The sequence below is a fragment of the Tursiops truncatus genome, chromosome 2, assembly GCF_011762595.2.
Source record: "Tursiops truncatus isolate mTurTru1 chromosome 2, mTurTru1.mat.Y, whole genome shotgun sequence".
Taxonomy (NCBI): domain Eukaryota; kingdom Metazoa; phylum Chordata; class Mammalia; order Artiodactyla; family Delphinidae; genus Tursiops; species Tursiops truncatus.
In genome coordinates, this window is record NC_047035.1 from 171,246,120 (window position 1) to 171,269,626 (window position 23,507).

At 39.6% G+C, this 23,507-nt stretch overlaps 1 protein-coding gene across 1 annotated transcript in view; it reads right to left on the reverse strand.

Annotated features, from left to right (window-relative positions):
* CUBN (cubilin) overlaps positions 1-23,507 on the reverse strand; it is a 266,027-nt gene that overhangs the window by 205,448 nt on the left and 37,072 nt on the right. The window contains exons 18-22 of the mRNA XM_019933506.3: positions 15,822-15,966; positions 15,416-15,594; positions 12,011-12,176; positions 11,449-11,665; positions 8,552-8,682 (exon numbers count right to left, since the gene is read on the reverse strand). Of these exons, the coding sequence (XP_019789065.2) occupies positions 8,552-8,682; positions 11,449-11,665; positions 12,011-12,176; positions 15,416-15,594; positions 15,822-15,966 (838 nt within the window). The remainder of the gene's footprint in view (positions 1-8,551; positions 8,683-11,448; positions 11,666-12,010; positions 12,177-15,415; positions 15,595-15,821; positions 15,967-23,507) is intronic.

Sequence of the window (23,507 nt, forward strand, 5' to 3'; positions counted from 1 at the left end):
GAGATATTTTCCAAAGAAAGTCTGGTTTCAATGCATTCTTAATGTATCTTCAATTGGATCCGGTAATAACATAAATCTAGGATCCAGGAGCAGACACAGGTCTTTGACTGACAGGTTTTGGAGGAGAATAAACTATTATACTTTATGATGAATAAAAAAAAGAAAATGAGGATGTTCAGGTGTGCTATTTCCCCCAGTTGCAGCTGTATAATCATACTCAGAAAAGAAAAGAGGAACCACTGGCGTTGAGAGCACAGAGATGCACAGGAAATACTACAGGTTCTCCTACCTATGTACGGCCTTCAGAGAACTGGCATTCACCATGCATTTGGTTTACTCGATTTTAAACAGCAAGTAATCAAGGCTTAATTTATTGAAGGAGTTGACAGTGATATTTAACTTGAGGGATGAATGTTGTATATACTTCTATACTTTTCTACAGTCTGCCAAGATATTTCTTCAAGGGTCAAGGAAGAAAAGAAGGAAGGGAGGGAGAGAGGAAGGAAGGGAGAAAACAAGGAAGGGAAAAGGCAGAGAAAAAGCAGGGGAGAGCAGGAGAGGGGCAGGAATGTGTGTGAAGAGATGGTATATTAAGTATTTCAGATCCACTAATGAGTATTACTAAGATAAAAATTTATGGATCAAATGGACAGTAAGTGAAGGCTGTGACCCAGTCTCCCTGAGCTGACGAACTTACAGACTAATTGACCACCCCTGCAGTCAAATAGCTTTAGCCAATAAATCAAATATCGAGAGCGAATTCTCTGCCCGTTTCACTTGTTCTTAAAATGATACTGCTCCTTGCTTTCCCACTCTACCCCCAGAGGGGAGATACAATTGCACTGAGTATTTTCAATGCAACTTGGAATGAGTCTGCAGGAGAATGGCCTGTATAATCAGGTTCCCAAGTAAAGGAAATTTTAATGAAAAATTTTGAGAGGTAATGCTGAGTAACTTCCCTGTACCTTGTCCATATGCAAGTGATTATTGTAGTACTTGTAACGGGTAGGTGGGTGTGAATCCCTACTGGAATTCTGGTTTACACATCACGCTTCTTTTCCATTGTTGGCACAAAGGTAAAAAACGGTCCCTGAGGTATTCAAATGATCTTCACGCTGTTCACTTTGTTTAACACGCTGTATCTGACAACCTGCCCTCCTTCCCCAACACACCTATAACAAATAAACTCTTACCCATCATTCAAAGTCAAATTCAAATATCACTTCCTCTGTGAAACATTTCCTGATCAAACAGAATTAATGTCCTTGTGCTCAATAAAACTTTATGCAAATTGCAATCTGAACCCCCAATATATATTTTATTGTGATTGTGTTTATGTGAGTATATTTCCTCTACTAAGCCTTTCCTCTCATTCATTGAGATATGAATGGGACCTTGTTAACCTTTATTAATTGTCACCACAGTACCCGGCCCAGATCACATCTAATAAATATTTGTTAAAATTATATTACTTGATGTGCTGAAAACTAAGAAGTGGGGGACAAGTATCTAACTTCCTACCCTTGTCTCTATGCCATCCCTACTCCTTCCACTTTTCTCACCTCATTTTCCCCTGTCCTCTCTCCTGGGTATATTGTGATTCTTTAATATTTTATAATGTTTACTAAATTTAAGTTATAGGAATCTGTTTCCAGCCATGGCAAGTAACTAATACTAGACTAGCCCCTCTCCATAACAGCTATAAAACTGGACAAAATATAGGAGGCACTGGACCACAGGCAGTCCAAGACTGCAATCCTTGACAGAAAGAAAATTCATGAGGTAGGAGTCTTGATTTCCTTGGCTTTTTATCTGGGCCAGGAATTTTCTGACCACAGTTGAAGCCAAAGTAGTGAATGACAGTCCTGTTGAGCTGAGGAAGCAGGGATCACAGCATAGGGCTTCCAAAGGCACTGGCGCTGCTCCAGTGAGGAAGACACTTACAGAGAGGGGAACCAGGCATGTGCGGAAAGTTCCCTGTGAACTCCTGCCAGAGCCTGGACTGGGCAAGCATGGGGTGAGACTTCGAAAGTCATGCCAGAGGAGGGTAGCTCCTGCTAGGCTGGAGCAGGTACACCTGCTACAAATATTACATGATAGAATATTTAATGTGAAAATTTGACTGTAGTTTTATGAGCTTCACATATCTAATTTGTATTACAGAGAGAAAAACAATGGTTCTCTAAACTTAATGTACTTGTTTCTTGAAAGGTTAGTAAGTCCTCTTATCTAACTCTGAAATCTGTACAATGTTCACGTGTTCTTCCCTTGACAGTATAAACTGCTGTTTATAGAATAATATTGATACTGGGAAGTATCAGTAGGCTTATGCTGAGGCAGTATACTGAGAATACGCTAGACTTTGGCTTCCTCTTACGCTTTGCAATAAACCACAAATAACTAAAGTTGAATATATTCCCATAAAAGGATATTCACGTGTTGCCATGATGCTTCTTACATCGACACAAGATACAAACATGAAAAATGCCTTTTGTTTATATCTTATGTAGCCAAAGGAAAGCTCACATCCAATGGCAGTTTGCCTTTTATTATGGTCTAACAGCATTTACAAAGAGACGAAGAAGAAAAGTAGATTTCTTCCATCCACTAAATTCAACTGAACTAGCAGTGGAAAAACACATCTCCGAAGATCAAAGACAGCTATTAGTAGGCCTCTCACATCTTTCTTTCTGACCAACTTCAAAAGGAAAAAGAAAGAAAAGAGGAAGTACACAAACATCTGCTGCGGACCACTACAAAATCACAAAACCGTATTTTTCTAAAAATCACAAGGTGTGTCTGCCTCTACTAAGCACCTTTAAATAAGTGTTAGTAACGTAGCGTTCAGCTCATTACCCAAGGGAAAATTCAAAACACAGATAATCCTCCAACTCAAAAAGCAATGATGGCATCGCCCCACGCGATCTGGGTGACGGGAGTAGGATAAACTGACCCTGTAGATAGAAGAATGTGTCTCCTAGGGAGACCCTAGATGATGGGTAGCTGCTCCACCACCTCCCTGCTTTGGCTTGTGAGGTAACTTTTGTGATTGGCCAATCACACTAGGGATCCACTTATAGGTGGTGCTTTCTGAAATCATCTAGGAAACTTCTTGTGTTTACGTGAATACCTATGACCTCAGATTTTCTAATGAACCCCGGAACCGCCATCTGCTTTTATTGGCGTATTTGGTTTAACAACCTTCAAAGTGAAGACTTGAGAGAATATAAAATTACAGGTTCAATTTCTTCACGAGGAAAGAAGAAGCCTCCCTAACCCAAATTTAACATTTGCCTACAATTTTCTGCTAGGTGATCATGGCTTTTTCTTTTCCCATATCGATGACCAATTTTAATGAACATGAATATAAGCTAAATCACTAAGGCAGCTATTGTAAAACTGTATTTGGATATCAGTAATTCTACTTTAAATCTGTCACAATCATGGCGGTTTACACCTATTACATAATTTTCACAGAAAATGTCTCATTTTATCTTCCCCAACTATGTGAAACAGCCAGGCATTATAACCTCCACTTCTTAGAGATGAAGGTACAGGTGAAGGATATGAGACTCCTGGAGGTTAGGCTCTGAAACTTAGTTCAGACATGACAAAGATAAAATTCAACCCCAAGTGCTTCCTTCCCAAATCCTGTGGTCTTTATGAATCCCTGGTTTCTCTAAGCATGAAATGTCAATTTAGAAATGAAGGTGAGTAGAAAACTAAGAATATCACAATGTTCTGTTTAGCATTTTTATTCTAAGAACTGAGAAATGTGATAAATTAAATAAGATAAATCTACTGAGCTGGGAAGTGCTGGGAAACCCGTATCTACAAAAACATGAGAAACTACTGACCAATGAGAAAGTAAATCTTTAAGAGATCAATAGACGTACTTAAAAATCCTTAAAAATATCTGAATATCTCAGAGCAGAAAATACAGAATTCAAGTTGGACAGAAAGAATCTGAGAGGCTTGTGACTTGCCCAAAGCTTTCCAAGTTAGCGGCGAGGCTGGGACTAGAACTGAGGCTCTGACTTCACCTTCAGCCTTTCTTTCACCGAATAATAGAAAGTACTTTCCCCCATGAGCAGTTACAGCCCAATCCACCATTACACCTCAGTTGTAATTCTACAGCAATTTATATGCTAGGACTTGACTTTCAGCGTCTCTGATGAAATGCAAAGTTTCATTAGAACCACTTGAATTGCTTGGTGAAAACCTACCCTAGCCCTACGTGAATCAGAATACCTGGGTGTGGTTCTGATACCTGAATCTGTAACAAGAAAACCCCACCTCGAGCACCCAATGAACACTAGAGTTTGAGAACACTGCTCTGCCGGATTGAAGTTTTAAAATAGAAACAGACTCTCTCTATGCATTTCTTCTAAAGAAACCCTCGTTTTCCCTTCTGGTAATCATTTCTTGACTTCTCACTCTTAGATGCCTCTTCTGGGCTCAGATCCAGGGTGATGGATGAAAAACAGCACTAAACACCCACTGCCGGCTAGGTGGGAACTCTGAGCGGGGAATGAGAAGGACGCGAAAGCCCACGCAGGCTCAGCGGCCATGGCTCACGGGCCCAGCCGCTCCGCGGCATGTGGGATCTTCCCAGACCGGGGCATGAACCCTAGTTCCCTGCATCGGCAGGCGGACTCTCAACCACTGCGCCACCAGGGAAGCCCAGGGCCGACTTTTAACCTAATGTTGATGTGCTTCTGATACTTCCTGGACATTTCCCTAAACAATTGTAAAGCTCTTCCCCTAGCAAAAAATAGGAAAAGCCCACTGCCGTTCTACTGTAGCTCTGAATGGAATGTTACCAGCCACCCCCATGTGCAGGGCATCGAGAGCTTTTCTAAGAACTAGTCTAGATTTGGTAAAACAAATGAATTCCATGTTTGAACTGGACTGCTTGTGTGTGGCTTCTGAACCAACTTAGCTGTGTATTCTTGGGAGGATAAATTCAATTCTGGACTTCAATTTTCCTCATTTGAAAAATAAGGTAATTGGACTAGATAAGGTAATGAGACTAGATTAGTGTTTTGAGTTTTCTGGCACACCATAAAAATACATTTACATCAATCATGCACATACACAGATAATGCAAAGAGGTTTCATGGAGTAACACCAAACCCTTCATGATAAGTTCTGATATTTTCTAGTCTATTCTTTTCTATTCTATTCCATACTTTTCGCAAATGTAGGTAGCAATCTGATAAGATAATATCATGACCCACTGAGGAGTCATGAATGCTTCAACGTTTGAAAAACACTAGACTAGAGGTTATACAGGTTTTCTTCTAATATTAAAGTGGAAAGTGTGTCAGGTACGTTTCTCTATTCTTTCTTATCCTTTTAAAGTCCCCTCTTGGTAGGAGTATACTGACATATATGCAGTAGATGTTGATAGAAAATAAAATTACAGTTTAAATTAAAGCTAACTAATCAAGTATATTGTCTCCGAATTCAAATATTTTGTACGTTAAATGAGCAAACATTTAAACCCCGGGTTCATAAATCAGTTACTAAGAAATTCTTAAGGGGTTCTAGCCGCCAGCATTTTCTAGTTAGGTCTTTGTCTCTATTGCCCCAGGCACATCTGGATGAAAGCAGAAACGCTGATGGGGGAGGGAGTCAAGCAAGGAGCAGAAGTCAATCTCTTTCCTCCCACACACATATTTAGGGGCTGACATCACAGCCCCATGGGACAACTACAGATGGAAAAGTAACTGGATTCAAGTCAGGAAATTTAACCTTTACCAGATGAAGGCAGGAAACAGCAGAGAAACTCACACCTGTGGTGCCAATGGACTAAAAGCCAACAACCCAGGACTGTCATTAGTGCCTAAAGATAACTTTTGCTAAAGCAGTAAGATAGGGTGAGGGCCAGTGACTGAGTGTCCGTTGACACTTTTCCCTAACACTGCAGAAAATGTCAAAAATAAGATGACAGCTGAACAGAAAGCATCCCACCACCCCCCTCTTTCCAGGTGGGCAGCGAACTCAAGACTCGGGCTGCCCGCCTGGCTGTGACCAGCCCGACCTGCACATCAGTCTCCTGAGCCGTCCTCCCCTGAGCAGTCCTTCAGGGGCACCCTCAGGAGTTCATGAGAGCCCATCCCTCGTGTCCTCCTCTATGGGAAACTGAGACGGGCTCCTAAATGATAAGATGAGGGTGCCGTACGGCCTCCCGGATCCAGTGATTAGATTGCTGTTTAGAATATCTGACCGTGGTAGTCAGGCTGATGAAATCATCCAGCAAAGGGCAGGCGCACAGAGACCAGCCAGGCTCAGCCAAGGGGTGGAAAGCAAACGCTTCCTTGTCTGTGATTTCAGCCCTGTCTGGACCAAACACGGCCAGAGTAGCGATGACCTCACGGGGAGGCGGATTGCAGAGCCTTTAGGGTTTGCCACCTCAGGATGCCCTTCTCTCTCATCACCTGTCTTTTCTTTGTCAGTTTTCTTTTCTGTCCCGCTTGCTTCTTTCCTTTCTCAGAACTTACTTTTATTTTACCTGTATCTTATCTTTCTGAATTAAAATTTATCATCCTCCCTGCCAGATTACTCCTATTGCACTAGATACTGCTTTACAAAACAGCGTGGTTTTAGCGAGGCTGTGTGAGTCATTGCAGAGATACTGCATATTGTCACAAAGATTTCCATAATATTTTAGGAGGTCCCACCTGTATCGTTTGTTATCTGAGTTACAGCTAGTTTATTCATGCGGCAAATTAAACTTGTGTTGATAGTTGATTAAAGGCAGAAGACACTCCAAAGATCATCAGATCCAATCCCTTAATTTTACAGATGAGAAAACTATGGCCCAGACAGTTCAAGTGACTTGCTCCAAATCCTAATCTAATATTCAGCTGTGGTTTGGGCCAAAAATATGAGGCAAATAAAACCACAAAAGTATGGAAAATTGTGTGCAACTAGAATTTCTTGAGAAGCCGGTATTGGTCATTGGATGTGAAAAATCTGAACGAAGTCCAGTAAACATGTCAATCACGTAACATAACCAACTGTAACTGCTGGGGATCCAATTTCCCAGGTGCTGGAGCTGGATGATGAACTATCTCGAGAGTGGAGCCCACAGGAGAGAAAGGTGTATGATTTTCTCACACTCAGGATCCTGGAGAAATCTAAAGCCACGCTTCCAAAACAGAACTTGAACTATTACAGAGAACAGCCTGAAATGAACAACAGTGGCCAGCTGCTCTGAGAGGAAATAAGTGAGAAATTGGTGGAAACTCCAAGGGGAAGATTAATTTACCTTTTTTTTTTTTTTTTAAGGGAGTGCGGGCTTTAAAAGATGAGAGGCTGGGGAGTTCTGGATGCAGGACGGTGTCAGAGGGAGCACATCTGGTACAGGGAAACGCTCTCAGTACTTTCTTAAGCTTCTGAGAATTACATGTTTCTGGGACAATCAAAGGTGTGAAATGCTTGGGAAGCTCAGTCACACCCCCCCCACCCCCTGTATGTCTACACTGCATAGTATTTTGGTCCATGAACTATCTTTCTAAATATTATGCAAAAGGAAGACCCAGACTCCCTAAAAAGGTACACATCCCAGGTGGGAACAGGAGCCTAAGAAAACATGGCACCCTCCTAAATCCCATAGGTTCTGGGGCTGGGAGCACCTCTGGTTTATACATGAGCTCAAAGACCCTGCTGGCAAAGGGTGTTTGTTTCTCACACTGCATTTGCAAAGAGCAGAGTAATGATGAGAATTAAGTAATAGGAAAAATACACTAAAAGGAAAGAAGCTGAAAAGATTCAATTTCATTAAGTCAAATTTAGAAATGCACGTTTTGACAAAAAATCTTTCATTTTCTGCCATAGAATTACATGTAGTAGTTTCTTAATCTGTTGTCCTTTTTCTAAGTTCTTTCTTTTTTTTTTTTATTGGAGTAAACTAAAATTGCTTTACAATGTTGTGTTAGTTTCTGCTGTACAATGAAGTGAATCAGCTATATGTATACCTATACCCCCTCCCTCCTGGACCTCCCTCCCCTCCTTTCCCCCATCTAGGTCATCACAGAGCACGAGCTGAGCTCCCTGTGCGCTACAGCAGGTTCCCACCAGCTATCTATTTTACACGCGGTAGTGTATTTATGTCAAACCTAATCTCCCAATTCGTCCCACCCTCCCCTTCTCTAATTTCTTAAAATAAGCGTTTGGTCTCTTTTGTAACACTTAATTTTGACAGAATTTTAAACTCACAGAAAAGTTGTAAGAAAAAGCTCCCAAATTCCTTTGACTCAGATTTACTACATACGTATATTTTGCTCCCATCGCTTTATTATTCCTAAGAACATAAACATTCTCTTACAAAATCAGAGTACAATTACCAAAATTAGAAAAGTTAACATTGATCAAACACTCTTACCTTTTCATTACTCTATATTTAATATGGAAGGCACTTAAGTCACTACACTTTATTCTAAACGCATCTTTCATTATGTCACAGCTTTTGGCCTGAAGTATTCTCACAGTACTACCCTTTAATGCAGTAAGAGAAACCAAGCATACAATGCTATTTTATTACCTGCTGATGCATCAATTGCTTCATAGTTTACTAAAAAGCCTTCATAAGCAAGGTCAGAGTCAGCCACAAATGTAAGCATTAATGAGTTGTCACTACTGGTAAGAGAGGGTGGGATGGATTTTCCACAATATCTATTTGAAACCAAGAAAGAACACAGGTTGAAAAACTTTCAGTATGCTTGAAATGATGTACCCCAAATTAGGACATATAAAAAAAAATAACAACAATAATATCCCCTATTAACCTTAAAAAACAAGTACATTTCAAGCACAAACCATTTACAAAGTTGCTAAAGATCATCCAATTCATGATTACTTCCTTTAGATGGTTTTATGTATGTGCTTAGCTGTGTGACTTGTAGCAGAAGTTCAATGAAATTAGAAATTACGAGCTATAGGAGTCACCATACCGCACATTACTGAACTTATTCATAGAAATGTAATCAACACACTTATGCAACAAAGGAAAACCATGTATTATAAACTCAGAGAGCACAGACTCTAGAGCCAGGTCTATCTCTTAGAGGCGTTATGACTTTGGGCAGAGGACTCAACATCTATGCCTCAGTTTTCCCATCTGTAAAATGGGGGTGATGACACCACCTACTTCATAGAGTTGTTTTGAGAACTGTATGAGTTAATACACTGTATATAAAGAACTTAGAACAGTGCCTGGAATAGTAAGCCTTAGACAGGTGGAATCTGTTGTCTTTACCCAGCTGGCCTATGGAGAGGTAAGAGTTTGTTTACTAAACCATGTCAAGTTTTTGTTGAAGAAAACATTTTTACTCAGAAAAACTCTTGTAGTAAAGCTAAAAGACATTATGTCGTGAGCTTTCATCTAGAGAAACATTTATAAGAAGGAGTGGCTAGGAAATAGAAATCTCAATTCAGAGAACACTTGGTAAAAGTACCTTAATGGAATGACAGGGGGAAAAAAATAGAAACCAAAATAAGACAAAGTATTAAATATGGGAAATAGATGAGTTAATTTCTGTAAAAGAAAAAGGAAAAGAAAAGGTGTATAATACCATTTCAGTGTTAAAAATGACAATATCTTGATCAAAACAAAGGTAGATGAATTAATTAATATTCTAAATGTCTCTCTATATGCCCATGTCTGCCAAATTCGGACTAGATCATTGTAGTTTATGTCATTCAGCAAAAATTATGTATTTTTCAGTGATTACAAGTCAAGTATAAAAAAGAAATAGAAAAAAAGAAGGAATTTTAAAAACTTAAAGATTAAGACAAGAAAGATCAAAAAATGAAGAGGGAGAATAAAACTGGGGGAAAAAATAAGTTTAAGGAAATAATGGATAAAGAAAAATGTTTAAAAAATGGATGAGGAGGGCTTTCCTGGTGGCGCGCTGGTTGAGAGTCTGCCTGCCGATGCATGGGACACGGGTTCGTGACCTGGTCCGGGAACATTCCACATGCCGCGGAGCGGCTGGGCCCGTGAGCCATGGCCGCTGAGCCTGCGCGTCCAGAGCCTGTGCTCCACAGTGGGAGAGGCCACAGCAGTGAGAGACCCACATACCGCAAAAACAAACAAACAAAACAACAACAACAACAACAAATGGATGAGGAAAAAGAAAATGAAATACAAAAAGAAGGGGAAAAAGGAATCAGGAGATATCTATTTCCAACAAAGAGGTAATAACAGGGGCTGGATTTACATAATCTTGTATCTGAAACAACTGAAAATCTGGACAAAAATAGATAGAACAATGGCTCTCAAGACACTGGCTATCAAGCAGTGAAGGACAATGACTCTTCAGAGACAGGAGACAAGTGAGTTTAAAAGCAAAACTGGAAATGATCAAACTGTTTCAAAGTAACTTAACTGCATCCCAAAACAAAGCCCAAGAATACAGTAGTGTCCAGTGCACAAACACAAAATTGAAAATGTGTGTCATCCTATCAAATATTACCAAGCATGAAAAGAAGGAGGAAAGTATGACCCATAATGAGAAGAAAAACTGATCAATCTAAACGTAGCAAGAAATGACACAGAGGACTGAATTAGCAGACAAGGACATAAAAATAGTTATAACTGTATCCCACCAATTTAAGAAGCTAGAGGCAAAAAATTAATGTGTAAAGTAGAGATGTGGAAGATATAAAAGATGGCCCCAGATGAATTTCCAGAAGTGAAAACTACCATGTCTGAGACGAAAAGATGCATTTGGTAGGATTAATAGCAGATAGACACTGTAGGAAAGAAGATTAGTGCACTTGAATACAGAGTAATAGAAACTTTCCAAAATGAAATGCACAGAGAACAAAGACACAAAATCAAATGAAGAGAATATCAATGAGTTCTGGGACAACATCAAATGGCCTAAGATACATGTAATCAGAGTCCCAAGGGGAGGGGAGACAGAAAAAGCGTTTCAAGAACTAATGGTCCAAAATGTTTCATATTTCATAAAACTGTAAAGCCTCAGGTCAAAGGAGCTCAACAAAATATTAGCCTGACTGAGAAAACTCAGATGAAAAATGAGCACATACAGAATGATGCCACTTTTATATAATTCCAGAATATGCAAACTAAGCTACAGTGATAGAAAGCATTTTCATGGTTTCCTGGGGCTGGGGATGAGGAACAAAGTGAGGAATCGTAATGGGCAGGAAGAAGGTGTGAGGGTAAAGGATATGTGCATTATCTTGATTTTGGTGATGGCTTCGTGGGTATATCCACATGCCGAAAGGTAATTACTAATGGCCAAGGCTACAGAGTAGTGAGTAGCGATGTAGAAATGGTCACTGAGAAGTGTGTTGATCTCACCTGGTTTTTATAACACAACATGATGGACTTTAAATCCATCACTGAAGCAGGAGTGCAAGAAAGCAGGAAGTTTTTGTGTTAAAAATCGAAAAACAAAATCATCTCACCTCCCAAGAGATGTCTGAGAACCAGTGTCATAAACTTCTAGATAGTCCTTTGTGCAATTGTAATGAAACTCCAGATGAAATTCCCTGAATCTCAGATGAATCAGGTGACCAGGTTGGACTATTACGTGCCAGGTACAGTTGACACCATGGGGGTAGATATTTGGATGGCCAGGACTTTGAATGCTTCCTGTTGACTCTGTAAGAACTTTTCCACATGCTGTTGAAATAAAAATAATAATACAGAAAAAGTAACCAACAAATAAATAATTTCAAATAAAATAATCTGATCATAATCCCTTAAAAGGTCAAAAAGAAAAAGGTTCCTTCTATGTCACTGAAGATAACCTAGTTTTTCTCTTATTAATAGACATCAGTTAATTACTGACATGTGCTGATTAGGAAATATATATATATTCTTTGCCTTTGCATGTACTGTAAAATTTTTACAGTGTAGGTGACTACACATCTGTAGTGTAGATTAAATTTCTATAATAATTTATTTCCATTGTTCACTTATTCTAATACAAGCCCAAGAGGCAAAGTAGGGGAATCAATCTCTTACCCAAAGCCGCAGTACTAAATTTAGCCATGAAACCATAATTTTCAGCAGAAGAACTTTTCACGAATATGACATGAAGAAAATTGTACACGGATGTTATGAACGAAGGTATGTCTGTGCCACAATACTTTTTATTTTCAGGAGAACCCAAAATGGAACTGCTACCAATCTAAGTAAAAAAGATATGTTCAAATTTATTTTGTTAGATATTTATTTTGGAAAACTGCTTCAAAAATAATTTTTTCTAAAATGTTTATTAGTATAGTAAAAATCAATTTTAGAATATTTTAGTCTCCCGGAAAGAAACTCTATCCCCCTTAGCAGCCGCTCTCCATCCCCCTCAAACCCCAGCCCCAGGATGCCACTAATTTACTTTCTATTTCCATAAGATTGCCTCTTCTGGACATTTCAAATAAATGAAATCATACACTATGTGGCCTTTTGTAACTAGCTACTTTCACTGAGCATAATGTTTTCAAAGTTCATCCATTTTGTATCATGTGTCATTACCTCATTTCCTTTTAATGCCATATAATAGTCCACTGTATGGATATATCACATTTTATTAATACACATCAATTGATGGACGTTTAGGTTGTTTTTACATTTTGGCTACTATGAATAAAGACTGAAGTCATTCATGTACAAATTTTTGTGTGGATGTGTATTTTCGTTTCCCTTCGGTGTATACCTAGAAGTGGAATTGCTGGATCAAATGATAACTCTGCGTTTAACTTTTTGAGGAACTACCAATTGTTTTCCAAAGCAGCTGTACCATTTAAATGCTCACCAGCAGTGTGTAAGTGTAAAAGGGCTCCAATTTCAACACTTGTTATTATCTGACTTCTTGATGATAGTATCCTAGCGGGTGTGAAGCAGTATCTCATTGTGGTTCGATTTGTACTTCCCTGATGATTAGTGATGTTGAGCATCTTTTTCATGTGTTTACTGACTATTTGTATATCTTCTTTAAAGAAATATATATTCATATTCTTTGCCCATTTAAAAAATTAGATTATTTGTTTTTAATTTCGATGAAGTCCAATTTTTCTTTTGTTGCGTTTTTTTGTGTCAGATCTAAGAAGGCTTTGCCTAACCCAAGGTCACAGATATTTACTCCTATGTTTTCTTCAGGAGTTTCATAGTTTTAGCTACGAAATCTAGGTCTATGGTCCATTCTGAGGTAATTTTTGTGTACAGTGTAAGGAAGGAGTCCAGTTCCGTGATTTTGTGTGTGCACATTCAGCACCACTTCAAAAAACTACTTTTTCCCATTGAATCGTCTTGGCACCCTTTTCAAAAATCAATTGGTCATAAAGGTATGAATTTATTTCTGGATTTTCTATTCTGTTCCATTGCTCCATATTTGTATCCTCACCTGAATAACACACTGTCTTGATTATTATAGTTTTGTTCTAAGTTTTAAAATCATAAGTGTGACTCCACCAATGTTGTTCTTTTTCAACAATGCTTCTGGTTATTCTGGTTCCCTTGCATTTCCCATCGAAGTTTACAATCAGCTTGTGAATTTCTGCAAAAGTGCCCGCTGGGATTTTGGTAGAGATTGAATTAAATCTTTAGATAAATTTAAGGAGTACTGCCATCTTAACATTATTATGTCTTCTAATCCATTAACATGAGATGTCTTTCTATTTATTTAGATCTTCAATTTCCTTCAATGACATCTTGTAGTTTTCAGAGTACAAATTTTACATGTCTTTTTAAAGCTATATTCCTCAATATTTATTCTTTTTTGCTACTGTAATTGGAATTGTTTCCTTGATTTCATTTTCAAATTGTTCATTGCTAGTATATAAAAAAGAAGTGACTTTCATATTTTGATCTTATATCCCACAACCTGCTGAATTTGTTTATTAGTTCTAATAGTTTAAGTGTGTGTGTGTCTGTGTATAGATTCCTTATGATTTTTTATATACAACATCATGTTATCTGTGAATTGAGATAATTGTATTCCTTCCTTTTCATTCTGGATGCATTTTGTTTCCTTTCCTTGCTTAATTGTCCTAACTAGAATTTCTAGGTTTTTGTTTGTTTGTTTCTTTTTTCTTGTAGCAGAAAGGCATTTATTTATTCATTCAACAAAAGGGGCTTGAGCTCCTTCTATTTGCCGGGCTCCCCCTCCTCCCCTCAAAAACAAAAACAATCTCGCTTCCAAGACTCAGGTCGTCTCGTCGATTCGAAACCTTTGCAGCAGATATTGATACTCCAGTACTGACCTTTAACATTTTATCCTCACAAATTCAATCTCATGAATCTATTAACTATCATGGTTCCAGCTGAAAAGGCCCACTTTTCTTTTTTTAACGTTGCCTTCTCGCTTTATGATGTGATAACCTCATAAAAGGACTTTGTGTGTTTAGATCACACACTCAAATATCCCCAAACTTGTTTCCCCCGCCCCTGTCCCCGTCCTCCCATCTCTGCTGGCTTCCTCACTGCCCGTTTTGGCCCTTCGGGAGGGACTCTGCCTGTGCGAGCTCGTGGACATCTCTACCCTCGTGGGTCTTTTTAAAAAAACACCCCAAACCTGCCAACAATGCACATCCTCACACGTTTTTCCACTCTTGGCTTTCTTTCACTTAGTGTCTCCTGGGGTTGGGTCCACATCAGCGTAGGAACCGTCCTGCGGTTTCTAGCAACGGCAGGTTACTCCTCTGAAAGGAGGGACTAACCCATGTCACCTGGTTATTCCTGGTTTCGTGGTCAAGACAAGAAGGTCAGCCTTCGTGTCCAGGTGAGGCAGCTGAGGGCACCGGCGGCCCTCCCTAAACGGCCGAGAGGGAACCCCTAACGTGGCCGCGGGGCACTGTCAGCCCAGAGCCGAGTCCGGGAAGGGCCGGGAGACCCCGAGGCCGCCCCACTGCTCCGCTCCAGTATAATGTTGAATACAAGTGGTGAGAACAGACATCTTTGTCTTTTTACTGACCGTAGAGGCAAAGCATTTAGTGTTTCATCACTAAATATGATGTTAGCTGTGGGGTTTTTTTTACAGATGCCCTTTATCAGATTAAGGAAGTTCCCTTCTATTCTTGGTTTGTTGAGTGTTTTTATCATGAAAAGGTATGAAACTTCATCAAATGCTTTTTTTTTTTTTCTTGCATCTATTGAGGTAACTATGTGGGTGTTTTTGTGTTTTTTTCCTTTATTTTATTTTACACTGACTGATTTTTGGACAGATACCAACCTTGCATTCCTGGGATAAATCCCATTCGGTCATGGTACGTAATCCTCGTTATATGCTGCTGGATTCAGTTAGCTAGAATTCTGTTGAGAATTTTGCACCTATAAACTAGTTTTGTTTCATGTAACTGATCTGAGGAAAACGTGACATAATATTTTTAATAATATCCAATCAAGTGCAAATATTCCAAAGTGTTTTACTCTCACCTCAATATAATCTGTATCACAGTGGGCAGAACTTCCCGTGTCAAAGGCAGTGAAGTTGAGAAGAACCACTTGGCTTTGGGGTTGGTGGATGGTCCACCTGCAGATCCTTTCTCCTGGATACACGTTAGGATAAAAGGGCGAGCGGATGACCCCTTCTCCAGTTAATTCACCTCCACACGCTGTAAGTATGAAAAAGACAGTAGTGTGTGTCCAGAGATAAATGACTGTTGCCCTCAATTTTACTGCAAAGCTTCACTCCGCAGGAGGACATAATGGAATGTAACACTACTATTAGAATTTTCCCCTTACCACTGGAGGACATAAAATTACTCAATTATTTCAAGAAATGAAAATGTTATAATCAGGCAAATGAGACATTTAAAAATTAAGGCATGAGTTTTCTTACCGACTTGATAAACAGCACTGAAACTAGCTCTTACAACAGAAGCGTCTATTTTAAGCCTGATCCAGATACTATTAGTGATGGATTTAATGTGAGAGAGGGTTTCACTGCCACAGACTTTTCCAAGTAAGGTTTGATCATCTCGAACCTAAACAGAAGAAGCAAATTGATCTGTAATCCTAATCAAGAATCCTAATCAATAAAGAAAAGGAAAGAAAGAAAAGAAGCACAAATACAAAAAATTAAAAATGACAAACATGATACAAATACACAGATACTGAAACACTTGTTTAATATGATAATTCTATGTACAGCACTATGTTAATATAGTTGAATGTTTGAAATGGTTATTTCCAGAAAAATATAAATTACTAAAATTATCTCAAGAAGAAAAATAAAATCTGAATAGGCAATAAGCCATGGATAAAATTGAATATAATACAATTAGTTCCCCCCAAAAAACTCCTAGAAGATGCTCTACCTGGTAAGTTATATTAAACTTGTAAGGAAAAGATAATTCCCATATATAATTTGTTCTAAGGAACCCTCAAACATGGAACAATTCCCAAATAATTTGTCTCAGAACCATCTCACCAAATCCCAACATAGATAATACAAAGGAAAACTATGGGTAGATCTCACCTATTAATATAGATATAAAAATCCTACACACAGTTCTAGAAAAATGAATTCTCTCCATTGTTAGGCTTATATATCAAATAAAACATGAGGTTAAGAGTAATGCAAGGATTGTTTCAAATTATATATATATTTTTTAACATCTTTATTGAAGTATAATTGCTTTACAGTGGTGTGTTAGTTTCTGCTGTATAACAAAGTGAATCAGCTATACATCTACATATATCCCCATATCTCCCCCCTCTTGCATCTCCCTCCCACCCTCCCTATCCCACCCCTCTAGGTGGTCACAAAGCACCAAGCTGATCTCCCTGTGTGATGCAGCTGCTTCCCACTAGCTATCTATTTTACATTTGGTAGTGTATATATGTCCATGCCACCCTCTCACTTCGTCCCAGCTTACCCTTCCCCGTCCCTGTGTCCTCAAGTCCATTCTCTACATCTGCGTCTTTATTCCTGTCCTGCCCCTAGGTTCTTCATAACCACTTTTTTTTCTTTAGATTCCATATATATGTGTTAGCATACAGTATTTGTTTTTCCCTTTCTGACTTACTTTACTCTGTATGACAGACTATAGGTCCATCCACCTCACTACAAATAACTCTCAAATTATAAATTAAGCTCACTAATAGATCCAATAAGCTAAACTATTTATCTCTATAGATGTCAAAAAGTTTGTTAGCATTCCTATTATTAGAAACAAAACTCTTAGAAAGTCAGGAGCAAAAGAAAATTTCCTTCATATTATAAAGACCACCTATTTTAAATCAATAGTCAGTATCTTATAGCGTGGTGGCCATGAGCATGGTCTACAGAGTCATGTCAACTGGATTCAATTCCCACCTCTGTCACTTACAAACCTCCACACTTAGTAACTTTGAACAAGTCACTAAATCTAAGCCAAGCTCAAGCAGTTGGAGCGAACAGGTGAAACAAACGTGTGAATTCCTTAGCGAAATGCCTAGTGCTAGAAGAGGTGGACTGAAGAACAGCTATCGTTATTCTTGACCTTTCTGAAGTTCCTCACTCAAATCAGGAATTCTTCCATGGATGTTCATACTACCTTTGTTCTACAGAATTATTTTGGAAGAGCTAGCCATCCACCTACTAATCCATTCCCTCGACTACCATCTTCAAGGCATCAACAAACACCAGGGCCTGTACTGGTGATACTGCTGTGAAAGACAGTCACCGCTCACAGGAACTCACAAGAAGCAAGCACTTTTTTTTCAAAAGCGTGAGCGTCACGTACAGGGAAGGAGAGAATATGCTCTTTTACTACTTAACACAATGGGGCTCCACGGGTACCTCAGTTAGGCATTTTGGAAATCCGTGAAGGCATATTTGGTTTTGTTTTCATTATTCACAGGATGGGGGTGGGGCGCTACTGGCATTTAGTGGCTGGGGACCCAAGATACTAAACACCCTGAAATGTGAGAGCCAGTCACACACAACGAGGATTCTCCTCTCTCCTGTGTGACCTTCAATGCAGTGACAGTTACAAGTGTAAAATCTAGCTCTGGTTTATATACCAAGTGCAAAATACTTTTGCTCAATTCTAACACACACCGGATTTTCCAGGATTACAAGTAGAGTGTGAATCAAAAGAAGTCCTTTTTTTCCTCCTGGAAATCTGCCAAGAATTGGTCGCCATTTCAGAAAATTCACCAACCTACGTAGCCACGTCGGCCTGCGTTTTTAGTGCGGCGTTGATAGGGTTTAGGGGGCAAACAAGTTACGACTTCATTCTGTCTTCAAGTGCAGCTTGCCTAGGCTTTTAACATACTGTCATAACTTTTTAAATTTCATTTAATTAATTTATTTATTTGGTTGCGCCCTGTCAGTTGTGGCAGACGGGCTCCTTAGTTGCGGCATGCATGTGGGATCTAGCTCCCTGACCAGGGATCAAACCCAGGCCCCCTGCATTGGGAGCATGGAGTCTTAACCACTGTGCCACCAGGGAAGTCCTCATAATTTTTTTTTTTTACTTTGCTTTATTTCTCCTAAATCTTACACTTACAATTTTATTTTTATTTATATAATGTATGTATACAATATGAGCTGATATTATCTATGAATTTCATTTCAGAATAGCATAAGGTTGATATAAGAAGGTCTTAAAAGTGTAGAGAACCATTAACTTAACCAAATACTCTGAACTCCTACAGAGAATGAGGGAATATTTCTCAGCAGAAGTAACTTTTAAGTTGAAACTTGGAAGAATATCCAGGTCAAAGGGAATGGGCAGTAAAGGGAAGAGCTTAAAAGTATAATCCTCAAAGCTGGTAGGGATATGGTAACATGTTACTCCCATGCATAACTGGTTGGAAGTATAAATTTCTGGAAAATAATTGGACAATATGTATCAGGAGTCTTGGAAATGTTCATAGTTTTGGACCCGGTAACTTCACTTCTCACACTCTGTCATAAGGAAATCATTCAAGATGCAGACAAAGACACACAAGGTTCCACATCAGCGTATGCTCTATAGACACAAGAATTGAAAATATTCCACACGTCTAATAATAGGAGGGTGATTAAATAAATCATGGTACAGCCATATGACAGAGTCTTACACAGACACCGGCAATCGCATGCCTCTCCACTGACTCATCCCAAACCAGTTCCTTTCTACGAGCTGAACGCAAATTTCACACACAGCCGTAACGTTATGCTACACAGCTCTCCAACCAAACAGCAAATCTCTGAAGGAAGAGAAAATTTCCATATCACCTTCAGCATCTAACAACTTTGCAAATAGGTGTCGGACAGACACTTGTTGATTCATTAATTGTAAGGCGTGGTATGACGGTTCAATTTTTGCTAGAGACGCAGGCATGCTACAGTTCTTGGAAACCGGAAAGCATGAAACACGGAGTAAGATGTCCTCCTGTTCTTGAACCCTCTGGGGTGCCCTTCGCTTCTGCTAAGACCGTAGCAAGCATCTCTCTTTTCTATTTTGCCCATTAGCAGATGACAAGGAGGAAGAAACACAGTCCAAAAGCAGCAGAGCAAACGCTAAAGCAGGCCGTTCCCCTGGGCCTCACTAATGAAATTCAAGGACTCCAGCAAGGAGAAAGGCAGCTGCAGTCCAAATGTTTTAAGAGGAACTTATAGGGCTCGAGGGCTTTAAACCTAGAAGGTACAATTGATCTTGGCTATGTTTCTCTCTCCCGGTGGAAATGAAACCTTATTAATTCTGAAAGTCTATATTCTCCCTGGAACCCAGGCATGGCAATATACTATAACCACAATCCCTCAGTGCTCTAAAGTGACCCCAAATCATGCGCAGCGCATCCTGTATTCACCATCTTAGGGCTTGTGAATTTGCATGCCTCCCTCCGCCCCCTCAGCGGCAACAAAAACCTCTTTCGTTTTTCCTATTCAACTTCCTCCTGTAAGAGACTGCATATCTCACAAGCTCATGGCCTTGTGACTTGTGCTGTCTCCCTATGGAGATTTAATATTTATCCTTCCCGTTGACTCTGGGCTTGGCCACAGGTCTCGCTTTGCCCTAAAGAATGTGAGCAGAGGTGATGTGCAGTTTCCAAGTGGAAGCTTTGGGGGTCACTGCACGATTCAACCGTCTTTTCCTTTCTGCTCTCACAAGACCAAGGGCTGGGGCCCCAGGGACAGGTGGGACAGGGGCCAGATCAGCAGAACTGCCACCGATACCAGACTAGCATGTTAACACCAGTGGAGAATAAACATATGTCACTGTAAGCCACAGAAATTTTCTGTTATTGCTTTTGATTTGTTTTCTTGTTATTGACTGTTTGTTACTGCGGTGTAATCGAGAAAGATGACTCATATTTCAGCCTGGTCTGTACTGTTTCTTAAGAAGTCAGCTGAACTCATGCCATGGTCACTTGCATCACCACGCCAAATTCATTCTTTACTGTGGATCACGTTTGCAAAGAAATGACAAGGACCATTCCAAATTCTAGTGTTCTGGGGACCAGGCCCAGATTTTTCATTGTTTGCTTTATTCATTCAGCAAACACTGATGGTTTCAGGCTCAGAGATCCAATTGATAATCTGTGACCCATGGTTTTTAACCCTACGGAATAGCCCAAATGCTTCTGATCTTTAACATCGGCAGATGGATCTGGTTCCTGAAGACAAACTACTCATACAGAAGGTTTTTTTTAAATGAAAAATAGTTCTTATAAAGGAGCCTGTAGAAAGAGCTAAAATTAACTGGGCTGTAAAACACAGTTTATCTGAAATTTTAGGTGGATCTGAAGCCCAGTCAGAAGTAAGCTTTAACATCTGTAATGGATCAGGTCCTAAAGCCAGGACTTAATATATGTGCTCATTTGTTCATATCTGCTACATACACAGATTTGTTTTTATATAACAATGTCAAAAATTTGATTAAGTATTAAATCATAATTCAAAGCAAACGAAATACTTTGGCACTTAGGCTTGGTCCAACCAAGAGCTGAAAACAGAACCTTACCATACAGTAATGTTTAACACGTGGCTTCTTGTGAAGTGAGTGTTGGGTTGAAATGCCCCTTAGCTAAACAAAGACTTGATCCTGGAGACCAGCCTTGGGTTCATCTGGGTACACAGGAGCCGGGGTGGGGGAAAGGGGGGTGGCGATGTGGCCCCATTCCAAATGAGAGACTAAAGGGTGAGGGGTAAGAGGTGAGAGAAGCCACACAGGGACTAAAAATTATCTTCTTAGATATCTTGTCATCCTTCTTTATTCATTATTATGTTTCATGATTTCATAGTCAAAATTTTAAAGCTTTTTATGCTTTAAAAGTGGTGCTTCAGTGGTGCTTCTAATATCTCTATCAATAGAGTAAATTTATCCTTTGTCTGCTTTTTTTAAAAAAATCTGCTTTTCTCAAATCAGGACTACAGGTGTAGTTTTACCTAGAAGTGTGCTCCTACATGACTGCCAACTCCAGTATGTCACCTGCTTCCACCTCTCTTCTCCTCCCCCACCATCATCATCATCATCATCATCATCATCGGAATCATCGTCATGTTAACTTTTACCAACCATTCCTGGTGATCCAGGCACTGTGCTAAGAACGTTCTAATTGTTTCTCTTTTCATTTAGCAAAGCTAGCTTCTTTACCCCCATGTACAGAGCCCTACAAGATCTAGTTCCTGCCTAACTCTTGTTTCCCTCCTCTCCTTTGTGATTCCAGCCGCACTACTCTATTTTCAATTCTTCATGTTTGCCATGTTTTTTCTCAGTTCAGTGTCTAAGGCTATGTTGGTACCTCTAGCGGGAATTCTCCTTCTCTTAGCTCTTTGCATTGCTAACCCTTCTCATCTTCAGACTCAAAATGTGACATCCTTAGGGAAGATACCCCTAACCATTCAACCAAAGTCATCAGCACTGTTCTTTTCTTTCACGTACTTTCTTTCCTTCACAATACTCTTCACATCTTGAAACTACGTAGTTGTGTGCTTACTTGTTTAATATCTCTTGTGTTTTATGTACCCATCCCCAACACAGTGCCTGGCATCCAAGTTGTCTGATAAATATTCATAGAATGAATAGATAAATGAGTGAATGACCTCTTCTAATCCTTCTGTAAACAGTAGTCGTATTACTATTCCTATTATGGATGAGGAAACCGAGGCTTACTGATGTCAAACATCATGCCTTCGGTGAAACAGAGAGCTGAAGTCCTCTGTCATGTTTTCATGCAATATTGTTCTCATTTATACCAGAGAGCATGGGTCATCCTCTCGATCTGCCCCAGAAGTCTGGAGCATTCTTGGTTACCCCATTTCCATAGCTTCCTCTTCTCACTCACTGCTCTCCGTCTCACTTGTTCCGTGGGGTTTGTGATGTCCACGTAAACATGCAACTCCTTTACACACAGGAAGGATCTACGCTATATGGTCCCTCACGACTCCAAAGCTAGGCGGTTCTACCACCCCAGTCTACCTCCTGGCGCCCACCACGCCAATCTGTAGAATGATTTCACCTGAGCAATAGCACATTTTATCACTTCATTAAAGAGCATCAGGATGGCAGAGCAATTTTGGAAAAACTGTGTTGACAACAAGTGCTAAGAAACTAACCAAATGTTTCTAGTCTCTGCCCAGACTCCAAATCCAATATGCTAAGAATGAAAACTATTGAACATCTCACCATGTCCCCTTTTTTCCTGCCATCTCTAGAAAGACATTTCTTTGAACTAAAGTTACTTCCAACGTGTGCTTAACTGAAAACAATGCTCCTCAGGCTACTCTGGTGAGCGTGCTTCCTGCAGCCACATTCCAGCTTCAGTTGTCAGAGGGCTTATTCTTTCTCTGCCATTTGGGTTTATATCCTTAAGAATTTTTCTGTGAATCACAGTCATGAGACTCTGACCAACACGTCCCCTTGAGGGTACCAAGTGTGCTCAGGCAGGCCGGAAGTCACAGCCCTCTCTCCCCCAATCCCAAGGCTGGAGCTGAACAGCTTCACTGCCTAACAAAGAGCAAAAGGAAGTACTGTGTGAATTTGAATTCATCTAAAGACCTGTGGGGACGTGGGAGAGCTGTGCAGCACCCTGCCTCCCCCGCCACCCCAGATTCCAAGGGAAGACAGATCTTCAGTGTTCCAGTTTACTGTGCTCTCCAACTTTCCCATTTTTTTGGTTCTTTCTTTAAAATCTTAGAGCTTTTACCTGGTTTTGATATATAGCATTTTCCTACATTGTCTTTCATTTCATTTTCTAGTTCCTTCCTTAACCCAGTAATTATTTAGGAAAAAGTTTACAGATTTCCAAGAAGTTGGACATTTAAAATTTTTTATAATTTCTACTTGCATCGCATTGTAAAGAGATGTGTGTACAATTTCTGTTGTGAATTTACTGGGATTGGCAAGAGGTCTAAAATATGATTAATTTGTCATTCAATGAGACTTGTAGAATGGGTACACATTCCCTAGATTTCAGAAGCCAAATTTAGTGTAATGTATTCTCCCTATCTTATTAATTATAGTTATCAATCTTTCTCTGCTGTTTATTTCTCTTTCCTCTTCTAAGAGGGAACAACTTCCCCAGAAGCTCTCCTGTTTCCCCACAAGGT